Source organism: Psammomys obesus, unplaced genomic scaffold (assembly GCF_907164565.1).
Source record: "Psammomys obesus unplaced genomic scaffold, mPsaObe1.curated_primary_1811, whole genome shotgun sequence".
NCBI lineage: Eukaryota > Metazoa > Chordata > Mammalia > Rodentia > Muridae > Psammomys > Psammomys obesus.
This window is the reverse complement of record NW_026596131.1, coordinates 14524348-14535223: the sequence shown is the minus strand read 5'-3', so window position 1 is coordinate 14535223 and position 10876 is coordinate 14524348. Positions and strand designations below refer to the sequence as shown.

The window sequence follows — 10876 nt, the reverse complement described above, 5'->3', positions numbered from 1 at the left end:
CCGCCGCGGGCTCCCGCGCCGGGGGCTGGACAGAGGACCCGCTGGAAGGCAGCCCCGCACCCCCTCCCGGCACCAGAGCCCCGGACAGCCGCGTGCGGGCCGCGGGGTCCCTCTGGCGCCCGGAAGCGGCGACCCAGCGAGCGTCTGGCGTGCAGGGGCCACAGCGGCCCGCAGCCTCAGCTCGGCTCGGTTAAAAGCCGAGACCTGGGGCGCCCTGGGGCTTGGGGCTGGGAGGAGGCGTCGGAGAAGACAGGACAGCGGCGTCTCTGCCAGTTCGGCTTCTAGGTCACCACCCAGGGCGAGCCGCCAGTGTGACGACGCCCACTCCCCACGTCTGGGGTCTCCTGTCCGAGCGGGTTCCGGACTAGCGCCTCACGGCCAGAACTCAGTCTGGCCCTTCGCAGCGCCTGGAAAAGGCTTCGGGCAACCGAACGCTCGATTGGAAGGGGTGGGGGCGGTCCACGGGGCCAACCGGCCACCCTGTGGCTGGGGCTCTCCAGTCATTTAAAACCCGATTGGGGTTCTCCCCACCTTCGTGTCCTTTTCAACATAATTGGGGCCTGGGCGAGTTCCCAGGCCCAAATCTGCCTCCAACGTGGGGCTGCAGCCCAGACAGACCCTTGTCCGGAGTCCGCAGAGGCGGTAGTACCTGGACTGGAATCCCAGCCAGGCAGTGACAATAACCAGAAAAAAAGCGGAGCGGGTATGTGGGAGGCTGGGTGGGGTGTCTGTAAGAAAAGCGTTAGAGGCGCGAACCTCTGCAGATGCGAAGTGGCTGTCCAGCTCTGGGACCCCTCCCCCAAAATCCAGGAGCGTGAGGAATGGACTAGACAGTAAGCCCAACACACACTCACTCACTCAACACACACACACACACACACACACACACACACACACACACACACACACGGACACGCCCAGAGCGCATCCGCACTCTTAAGGGAAGGAGCACGCGCGGGGTCCCTTTTGAGGGGCCAGCCAGCTTCTGGGGCGCCACCTGCCCGGAACTAGACTGGTTTGGATGGCAGGAAGGGTTCTATCCGCAGATCCGAGAAGGCCCCAGCCCTGACGAATACACAGTGGGGGCTCTCGGTTCGGGGGTGGGGGGCCATTGTTGGGTCCACACTCTCCAAGGGTTGGGAGAAGGGGAATGCAGAAGGGCGGGAAGGCAGGATGTGGGAGCCCCCAGGCCCAGGGTGTTCCGTGGCTTTCAGCCCCAAACGGATGTCTGTGAATCACGAGCGACCTCTTTTCTGGACCACGGTGAGCTGTGCGCCGGGCACACAGACATAGACGATCTGGGGGAGAGGAGAGCCGCGAGCGCACAGAGCCCGGACCCCACGAGCGCCCAGCGCGACCAAGTGACCCGAGCCTGTCTGGTGGCCTTTCCTCCTTTCCGAGCCCCGTTGGAGGCCAGGGGCGCCGGAGAGGTGCCCACCATCTAGTTTGGGCCCGCGGACGCTCTCCCTCCCCGCTGTCCCTGCGTTCCGGGAGCCTTCGGGGAAGCGGCGCGGGCCCGGGCGGGGGCGTGCGTGCGGAGGCGGTGGGAGGGGGCGACGGCGGCTCCGGAGGGGCGGGCTGGGGAGGGAGGGCGGCGGGAGCTCCGGCTCGCGCGCCCGTGCGACCCCCGCAGCGCCGCGGGGCCCGTCCGCGCACAATTAAAGCGGGATTCCTCCCCCGCTGACGTCCGCGGCGCCGAGGCCCCTCCCGCGGCTGCATAAAAGGCGCGGGCTCCGCAGCGCAGGCGGCAGTGGGGGCCGAGGAGCGCGGCCGGGAAGCAGTGCAGCCGAGGAGCGCGGTGCCCGGAGCGCGGCCGCCTGCCGAGCCCCGCCAGCCCGAGCCCCGTCCCAGCCGAGCCCCCGGCCCGGTGCTGCGGGCCCCGCGGCCATGCTCGCCCGCCGCGCCGTGCGCACCTGTGCGCTGCTCGCCCTCTGCCTGCTGGGCGCTCGGGCCCAGGATTTCGGGCAGACCCGCTTCATCTGCACTTCGGTGCCGGTGGACGGCGACATGTGCGCCGCGTCCGTGGCCGCGGGCGGCGCGGAGGAGCTCCGCAGCAGCGTGCTGCAGCTCCGCGAGACCGTGCTGCAGCAGAAGGAGACCATCCTCAGCCAGAAGGAGACCATCCGGGAGCTGACCACCAAGCTCGGCCGCTGCGAGAGCCAGAGCACCCTGGACGCGGGGCCCGGCGAGGCCAGGTCCGGCGGCGGCCGCAAGCAGCCCGGCTCCGGCAAGAACACGATGGGCGACCTGTCCCGGACGCCGGCCGCGGAGACGCTCAGCCAACTCGGGCAAACTTTGCAGTCTCTCAAAACCCGGCTGGAGAACCTCGAGGTCCGCGTGAGCCGCGGTTCCCCCTCCGCGCCCTGCGCCCTTCTGCCCTCGCCCACCCACCCCATCCCATCCCATCCCGACCCGGCCCGGCACCCCGCCCCCCTCCCCCGCCTCCGCCGCGCGCTCAGGCCGGAGCGGCGCCTCGAGGACCCTGCGGGGCGCCGGGGGGAGGGGGGAAGCTCCCCTCCAGGCCGCCCCCGCAGTCGCCCCGGGGACCCTGCCGCACCCCTGACGGTGTGGTTTTCCCCTGCCCTTGTGCCCCGCAGCAGTACAGTCGCCTCAATTCTTCCAGCCAGACCAACAGCCTGAAGGATCTGCTGCAGAGCAAGATCGATGACCTGGAGCGGCAGGTGCTGGCTCGCGTGAACACCCTGGAGGAGGGCAAGGGGGGCCCCAAGAACGACACGGAGGAGAGGGCCAAGATTGAGAGCGCCCTGACCTCCCTGCACCAGCGGATCAGTGAGCTGGAGAAAGGTAAGGGCTCAGGGGGACATGCCGCGTGCGCTGAGCTCTCTCCCGAGACGTTGCCCGAGCCCCGCTCCCTGCCCCGGCCTCTTGTCCGGTTCCCAGGCTGGAGATGACTCCCCGAGGAAGCAGCAGAGCCTAAGAAGGGATTGCACGGTACAGTCAGGACGCTCGCAGGATTGCTTCTTTCAAGTCTGATTTGTTTAATCCCCGGGAACTTTGCACAGTAGCTGTTTCTGGCCCGAGCCTTCCTTAGTAAGTGGAAAGCCTCGCTTCAGTTGGGACAAAGAGCTGGACACCAGCCCTCTCGGGCCCCATTGGCCCCTGGTGTCCTTTCAGGATCGCCAGGTCCCTCTCTCCACCTTGAGCCCTGCTCTTTCGACTTTCTGTTTCCAGTGACCCAGCTTGCACGCCACTGCGTTTGCCCTGGTCGTGAACTCAGGCTGGCCGCGCCTGCCTCGGTGCACGAGGAGCTGTGCCCTGAGTCACAGAAATCAAACAAGGTTGTAAAATGAGGAGGGGGGCCAGCGGAGCTCGGAGCAGGGCCACGTGACCTGGCTTGGCCTGCAAAATGTGCCGGATGGATTTAAACAGTGCCATCTTAAGGCGTGTTATGTAACTGAAAAACATGAAGGGAAAGAGGGACCTAAGAAGGGAGGGGCGGGAGATTCAGGAAGGGAAAACACTCCGGAGAGAGGCCGGTACTGCCCCCTTCAGCCAGACTTGAGCCTGAATTAGGAGGGGTCCGGGGTGCGCAGCACGGATCAGCCCTGCTCACCTGCTTGCTTGGCCTGAAGGCAGTGGTGTCCTGTTCTGCTTTCTAGAAGTCACTCTTAATTTGGGGACCAGGTTCTTCCTGGGCTCTGGGGCGGGGGTGCAGCCAGGAGCTTGCAGGAAGGTGCATTCCTTGGCTCCAAAAGGGTGAGTGTGTTCTGCTCAGTAGGACCTGTTTTCATGAGAATCAGGCACAGCGGGCCAGGGCCAGCCCCAGGAAGTGTAGAGGTGGAGGTGAGGTGAGGCGTTCCCAGAGGATGCTGGTTAGCAGTCATGGGGGGCCTGGGCTTGGAGCCCAAGTTTCCAGGAAGTTCATCAGAGGCTCTGTGGCATCCTCAAAGCGTCACCTGGGGGGCCTGGTTCAAGGAAGCTGTGCCTCCTACTGCCTCGCCTCTCAGTGGGCTCCAGGTGGTGTCCCAGGGGGAGTGGCCGGAGGTCTGCAGCTCAGGGTGAAAGAAGCATGCAGCTGTGCGAAGGACTGAGTGAGCAGGCTGCAGCGTGTGCTGGCCTCAGCCTGGGGACAGGCAGCAGGGATGCTGTCTTGGGTGGAGACTGAGAGAAAAGCCCAGTACAGTCAAGAGGTTCTGAACACCATCACCACCTAAATCAGGTCGGCCCCCGAGGGGGCTCCTCAGAGGGGAGCTAGCCTGGTTCCTTCTTCCCCCGCAGCCACACCCTCTCAGTCACTAGGCCAGTGTGCGCTGAAGCAGGCCCAATTCCCTCTCCGGGCCTACTTCACAGCCCAGCGGCAGGCTCACAGCCTGTCCTGTGCTCGTCTCCTACCTTGGCCTCCCCAGGGATGGCACCATGTGGAAACAAGAGCTGACCAGGCCCAGAGTGCAGAGACCTTGGGTCAGCTCTTTTTTTGGCAGCTGGCCCTGTGCCCTGTCTGAATCACAAGACTTGGTGGGGACCAAACACGGCTCGTGCCGTAAGCATTTGGTCAAGGTACAGGATGGCAGGGCTCATCTTGTCCTCCCCAGGTCAGAAAGACAACCGACCCGGAGACAAGTTTCAGCTGACGTTCCCGCTGCGGACCAACTACATGTACGCCAAGGTGAAGAAGAGCCTGCCGGAGATGTACGCCTTCACTGTGTGCATGTGGCTCAAGTCCAGCGCGGCGCCTGGAGTGGGCACACCCTTCTCTTACGCCGTCCCTGGGCAGGCCAACGAGCTGGTCCTCATCGAGTGGGGTAACAACCCCATGGAGATACTCATCAATGACAAGGTAATGCCACCACCCTGACAGGGCGAGGGCAGCCGGGCAAGGCCCACCCAGGACCCTGGGATGTCATCAGAGCTGTGTGCCCACACCCCACCAGAGCTCCTGGGATTGCAGCTCCTAGATGCTTTTCAGGGCTGTGGTTCTGAGAAAAATGTCTGCCCAGCGAGTCTGAGTGCGGGAGGTGGAGGCTGAATCAGATCCAAAACGAGGATTCACCTGCCCTAATAGGATATGGAGGAGAGCTGGAACATTCCAGAAAGAGGCCTTTGCTGTCGGAGAGGAGGAGGAGGGGCCTGGGGGGGGGTTGACAGAGGACAGTCCTGGGAATGTTCTAGTCCAGCCTGCTGATATTCTGGCTCCTCCTCCACTGGCTGGTTAACTGGCTTGGGCTCTCCATTTTGGTGATTGTAGCTACTCTTGGTGAAATGCTTTTAGAGACGCTGGTTGTAGATCTGTCTCACGTTGCCGCTCTCAGGGAGAGTCTGCCAGCCCCCTCCCCTCCTGGCCACCCAGGAGAGGGTAATTTTCTCTCCAGCTCTTGCAGCTCCACCCTCCCCTCGGGGCTAGTGGAATTAGCTGCCAGCTTTCAGCCCCTCTGCTGTCCTCCATCACCACTAGTAAATGGCTCTAACCTGGCCAGGGGCAGGATCAAAGCCTTCCTGCTGCACCCCAGGATGCATTGTGCTTTCCTAGACCCTGTGGGGTCTGACTTGTCACTTTGTCCCCTGCCTAGGGTGGATGGGACTTAAGGTCTGCTTTAGACCAGTTTGAGCCAGTCTCCGGACTCCACTCAGGACCTCTGCAGGGGCTGGCTGCAGGCAACGTAGACCAGAGGATCTAGCAATTGGAGGTGGAAAGATGAGAGACGCAGTGGGGAGGCCACCAGGGACACATACTCTGTCACAGGCTCCTTTTGCGGAGCTGAGGGAGGAGGAGTGAGGTGGTGTGTGTCCGGCTGAGGTGGCCATAACTGTCTCCTCCTCCTTCCCAGGTGGCCAAGCTGCCCTTTGTAATCAACGATGGCAAGTGGCACCACATCTGCGTCACCTGGACCACCCGGGATGGGGTGTGGGAGGCCTATCAGGACGGCACCCAGGGCGGCAGTGGAGAGAACCTGGCACCCTATCACCCCATCAAACCACAGGGTGTGCTGGTGCTGGGTCAGGAGCAGGTACTGGCTGGGCAGAGGGTGAGGGAGGGGAAGGCGTGTGTGTGTGTGTGTGTGTTCCACGCATGTGTGTGCACGTAGCAAGTTACGCCATAGTTCAGCTGTGCTCAGGGTGGGCTCCAGGAAGCTCCGTGAGAGTGGGCCCAGGTCCCAGCACTCTTGGGAACTGCAGCAGGCCTCTCTTTGGCATGGGTAGCCCAGTTCCACTTTTAGCAATGAATAATTTAGTTTCTGTGAAATGGTTCATCTCCCACTGGGCACCGGCTGGGAGGGAGATGAGGGGACAGGAAGTCAAGCCTTCCATGCCTTTTGGGATGTCTTCCGGCAGCTAGGGCGTTTGAGAGGGTTCTGAGATGATGCTGCTTGGGCTGCCTGTGTTCCTCAGTGACCTCCTACTCACTATTGCCCAGGAGACTGGCTGGTGTCTCAAGGCCCCCAGGGGGATGGTCTGTATCCAGAGTAGGCTGGCACCAATCCCTTCCCTGGGTTCATCTCAGGGAAGGACAGGTGCAGAAAGAAAACAGACCTAAGTAAACGGGTCGAGAGAAGGAGAGCCTGACAGGGAGGGAGGCACGGATGCCCAGATTCTCCTGCTAGTGGTGGGCGGGCGGTCTGTAGATCACCTGGCCAACCCTTCCTCTCCCTCATCCCCGACTCTTCTCCAAAGGACACTCTAGGCGGAGGGTTTGACGCCACGCAGGCATTTGTAGGTGAGCTGGCCCATTTCAACATCTGGGACCGCAAGCTGACCCCCGGGGAGGTGTACAACCTGGCCACCTGCAGCAGCAAGGCCCTGTCCGGCAACGTCATCGCCTGGGCTGAGTCCCAGATCGAGATCTTTGGAGGGGCCACCAAGTGGACATTTGAGGCTTGTCGCCAGATCAACTGAAGGCTTCAGGCCAGGGCTGAGGCCCCAGCCCCTCCCTGCCCACCCTGCTTGTGCGGTGATGACCCATCGTCTCTTCTCCCCCTCCCCAGGAATGACCCAAGGCCATGGCCCCTGCACACGCACACGCACACAGCCTGGTTTGTCCTCCTTGTGCACACGAAGCAGCCCCGGCTCTTCTCTGGCCCTAAGGACACCCCCTTCTCCCTAGGGGCCCTACTATTTCCCGGGCATGCCTAGCTAAAGCAGGCGACATCAGCTTTGACAATGCAGAATTGCGTGAGAGAGAGTGTATGTGTGTAAGGGGAGGCTTTTCTTTTTAAGACGAGAGAGTTCTTTCCCTCCTTTCCTTGTGGTGTTTGTAAGCTTCCTGATGGGTCAGCTGTCTGTGTGCCTCAGGGCTGGGGCAGCTTCCTCAGACACGCATTTATCCTCATGTGCAGACCTCTTTGGGAGTGAGGTAGGCCTCTGTTGACATGTCTTATAACGGTTCCTTAGGCTGGGGGATCTTCCCACAGGAAGTTTTATTTGGGATGATAAGTGGGTTCCCTGAAAACCGAAGGCTGGCTGTCCAGGGCAACACCGCCTGCCGGTGCTCCCCTCCCCCGTCCCCGTCAGGCTGTCTGCACCTGAGGGTACAGTGGGCCAGTCAGCAGCTCTGTCCCAGGACTGCGCCTTGCCCTTGGCCCTCCTGCTTCCTTGTAGCAACCGCTCAAGACTGGAACCTGTTATTCCCTTTCAGCCTCCAGTGGTTCTGAGAGGAGAGTGCCCTTCCAGAGTCCCAGGACACAGGTCCTTGGCGCCCTCCCTCCTCCCTCTGGCAATAAGAGACCAGAGGCTTCAAGTGGGGGTCTCACGTGCTTGACCTCAGCCGCAGAGGGCACTGAGACTCAACCCACAGTCCATGGGAGTCTCTTCCCATGGCATTTCTTCCACAGCCATACCCCTCCCAGCACAACCAGGCCCAGGTGGGCTAGCTCAGACCCCCCTCAGGGGCCAGGGGCTCAGAAACCTCTCATGTGGAGCCTGCTGGCCAGAGGCCTGCCATCCACAACTGCATCTCCTGGGTACAAGCCCTGCAGCAGCCCCAACCTGCCACCGGCCTGTGATGCCGAGCTGTGGCTGCTCCTTAGTTACAGTAGCATGAGTCCCCCTCCTGGGCCTTGAGGAGGGGGACAGAGTGTGATGTAGACACGTGTCTGTTGAACGGCAGAGAACGCTAAGAAGGCTGTGCCAGGTGGGGCGTGCCCCTGCTTGGTTCCTCCATTTTGTGGGTACATGCCCAATGGCACCTGGACTACGTCTCCAGTAGCCTGATGAGTGAGAGACTGGCAAGTCTTTCCCGAAACCTACGTGCGCACTGCCTGGTCTGTCTGCAGCTGCAGACACCTCCTCAGCAGGAGCAGGGCTCGCACCTGCTGTTCCGTCCAGGGGCGCCTGTCTCCTCCACACAGCTCCGTGTTGTGTGTGACCTAGTGCATCTGTGTGTCTGTGTGCTGTCTGTGTCACTGTTCTTGTGGGTGTCTGCACGGTTCCCGGTCACCGCCCTGTGGCGCATCGCTCTTGGAGGGTGCGGGGCGGGCGGTGTATCACTTGTCGTCCAGCAGTGGCTTTTTCTTAGGTAATTGTGCTTCCTCAGCGCCCGTCGGGTTGTGGCATCCTTGGATCTGCGGGGATCTTCCGTGTTTGCATGTTCCTCAGGGTGTGTTCCTGCTCCCTTGGTCCAGTGCGTGTTCCCTTGCCTGCATGGACTTCTCTGGTTCTGTGTTGTGTGCTGAGTGCCGCCCAGTGTTCTGTGATCACCCTTGTAGCTACTGAAAAATGGCTGGGTAAGCAAGCAGGGGGGTATTGGGGGGATCAAGAGGGAGGTCAGTATCCCTCTTCCCTCCTTCTCCCCAAATATAGCAAGAAGCATCTCTAACATCTAGGCTGAGAACAAGCCTGAATGGTACCATGGTTGGGAGAGAGAGCGTGAGCTTAGAATCAACTTTCCAGACCAGATTGAGCCCCACCCTTACTTTAGCCTTCCGGGAGCCATCACCAGGCAAGGCCCAGAGCCGGCTGTGACCGGCGCACTCCTGCCAACCCCTGCCACCAGCCCCAGCCCCTGCCAATGCGGACCCCAGACCACCCGCACCCGGATGGGTGGGGTGGGAGCTGTCCGTTCAGGACCACAAGCCATCCTCTGCCCTGGCTCAGAGGGCAGAGCTCACCCCAACGCTTCTGCCTCCTTCCGTTCATCTCTCAGCTCCTCTCCCTTCTCCTCTCCCCTGCGGCACCCATGGTGCCAGGGGCAGAAGCTGACACCGAGCTCTTGCCCTGCCCCTAAGTGGAGTCTGTGCCAAGCCCTCCCCTCCGTCACTGTGTTCATACTTGGCACTTTGCTGGCCCTGAGAAAGGTAATGACAGCCGCAAAATCTAATCCACACACTTTTCATCGACTCCGTAATCTGATTGGTGTTCCCTCTTGCACTGAATAATACATGCCTCTCTCAGGTAAGCCATTTTATAAAATAAGAGATAAAATCCACTGTCGAGACAGTGTTTGCTTCTGCCGAAGGTGTCCGACAGCACCCTGGGCATTAGGGTGGTAGAGCTGCCACGGAGGCTCCCAGGCCCTAGGGGGCTGAGAGCCCACTTGAATTGTAAGCCTTCTTGCTTTTGATAACACAGTATTATTTCTCTTACTGTAGAAGAAAACGTTTATTACCAAACAAGAGTATTTTTATGAAAGACAGGACAAATCTATAAATTATCTCAACCTATATCTCCCTTGAAAATACTTTCAGGCTCCACCAAAATGTAGGACTGAAAGCTTGTATTTTGGAAGAAAGAGATACATTTTTGTATGCTTTCTTTTCCTTTTGTAGATTCCCAACTTATTTTCTAAGACTGCAAAGATCACTTTGCCACCAGCCCTGGGACCTGAGACCAAGGGGTTGTCTTGTGGGTGGTGAGGGGAAGGACAGGCTGGATGAGGTTCGCAGTCATTCCAAGGAGCTCTGATGAGGGGCCACCAGATCTCGAAGGTGCGCTAGGGACCAGGAGGTTAAAAACAAACAAGGCCTTTGATGGTGGGTTCTTCGCCTTGGAGCTGACTGGTTATGTGGAAGGAGATGAGAATTCGGATACCAGTTCTGAGCTTGATTGAGGGAACGAGGGTCACGCTGGCTAACACAAGGCTATAGCATCCTTAGTGCTCCGAGTGTGGCTCGAGGCAGTCATGATTTCATCTCAAACACGCGTGAACTCACTCAGCTAACAATGGGATAGGTAGTGCTTCTGTGTGCAGTGGACTTACGTGCAATTTGTTCAAAAGGGAACAAGTCATTGAGAAGAAACAAAAGCCCAATACTTAGAGTCCCAATTTTGTCTTATTTGCCAAAAAAAGCAACCCCTGTAGAGTTGATATTGTTACAATGTACATACTGTAAAATATGAAAGAATCGATGTATCTTACTTTTTCATTATTTGCTAACCAAAGCTGTACATTTTTCATACGATCTGCAGCCTTTTGAGTATCAAAGGGGTAAATCCACAACCCATCAGCCATTCTGGAAGTGCACTATTTATACTGGTACCCTTGCTTTTTTTTCCCCCATTTTCTTGCTGAGATGACATGAATTGTTGAGTTTATTTTTACACAGTAAAGAGTGAAGAAAGACTGTGGTCTCTTTGGACTCTTTTTCTCTCTTTCGTGTGTGTGTGTACATATTCAGGCAAATGTGTGTACATGTGAAGGCCAGAGTTCAACATTGGTTTCTTCCTCAATTTCTCTCCACTTTTTTCTTTCTTAAGATTTATTTTATTAAAAAAAAAAAAGACATTTATTTTATTGATGGGTGGCGGTGGCACACACCTTTAATCCCAGCACTTAGGAAGCAGAGGCAGGTGGATCTCTGAGTTTGAGGCCAGCCTGGTCTACAAAGTGAGTTCAAGACAACCAAAGCTACACAGAGAAACCCTGTTTCAAAAAACAAAAAGGCTTATTTTTATTTTACTTATGGGTGTTCTGCTTGCATTTATG

The 10876-nt window shown here is 59.0% G+C and overlaps 1 protein-coding gene across 1 annotated transcript; it reads left to right on the top strand.

Moving 5' to 3' along the window:
- Nucleotides 1–1764: 1764 nt before the first annotated feature.
- Nucleotides 1765–10508, top strand: Nptx1 (neuronal pentraxin 1). Its single transcript, XM_055592570.1, has 5 exons — nt 1765–2331; nt 2598–2805; nt 4554–4798; nt 5787–5966; nt 6631–10508. Exons 1-5 carry the CDS (start codon nt 1888–1890, stop codon nt 6850–6852), a joined length of 1299 nt encoding a protein of 432 aa, XP_055448545.1. The 5' UTR covers nt 1765–1887; the 3' UTR covers nt 6853–10508.
- The last annotated feature ends 368 nt before the right edge of the window (nt 10509–10876 follow it).

What these genes read in the sequence shown, in the direction of transcription:
- Nptx1 (XM_055592570.1), top strand. Translation starts at nt 1,888, where the DNA reads ATGCTCGCCCGCCGCGCCGTGCGCACCTGTGCGCTGCTCGCCCTCTGC. An exon ending in GATCAGTGAGCTGGAGAAAG is followed by an intron (nt 2,806 to 4,553) that starts GTAAGGGCTCAG and finishes TGTCCTCCCCAG; the next exon opens with GTCAGAAAGACAACCGACCC. An exon ending in TGGTGCTGGGTCAGGAGCAG is followed by an intron (nt 5,967 to 6,630) that starts GTACTGGCTGGG and finishes TCTTCTCCAAAG; the next exon opens with GACACTCTAGGCGGAGGGTT.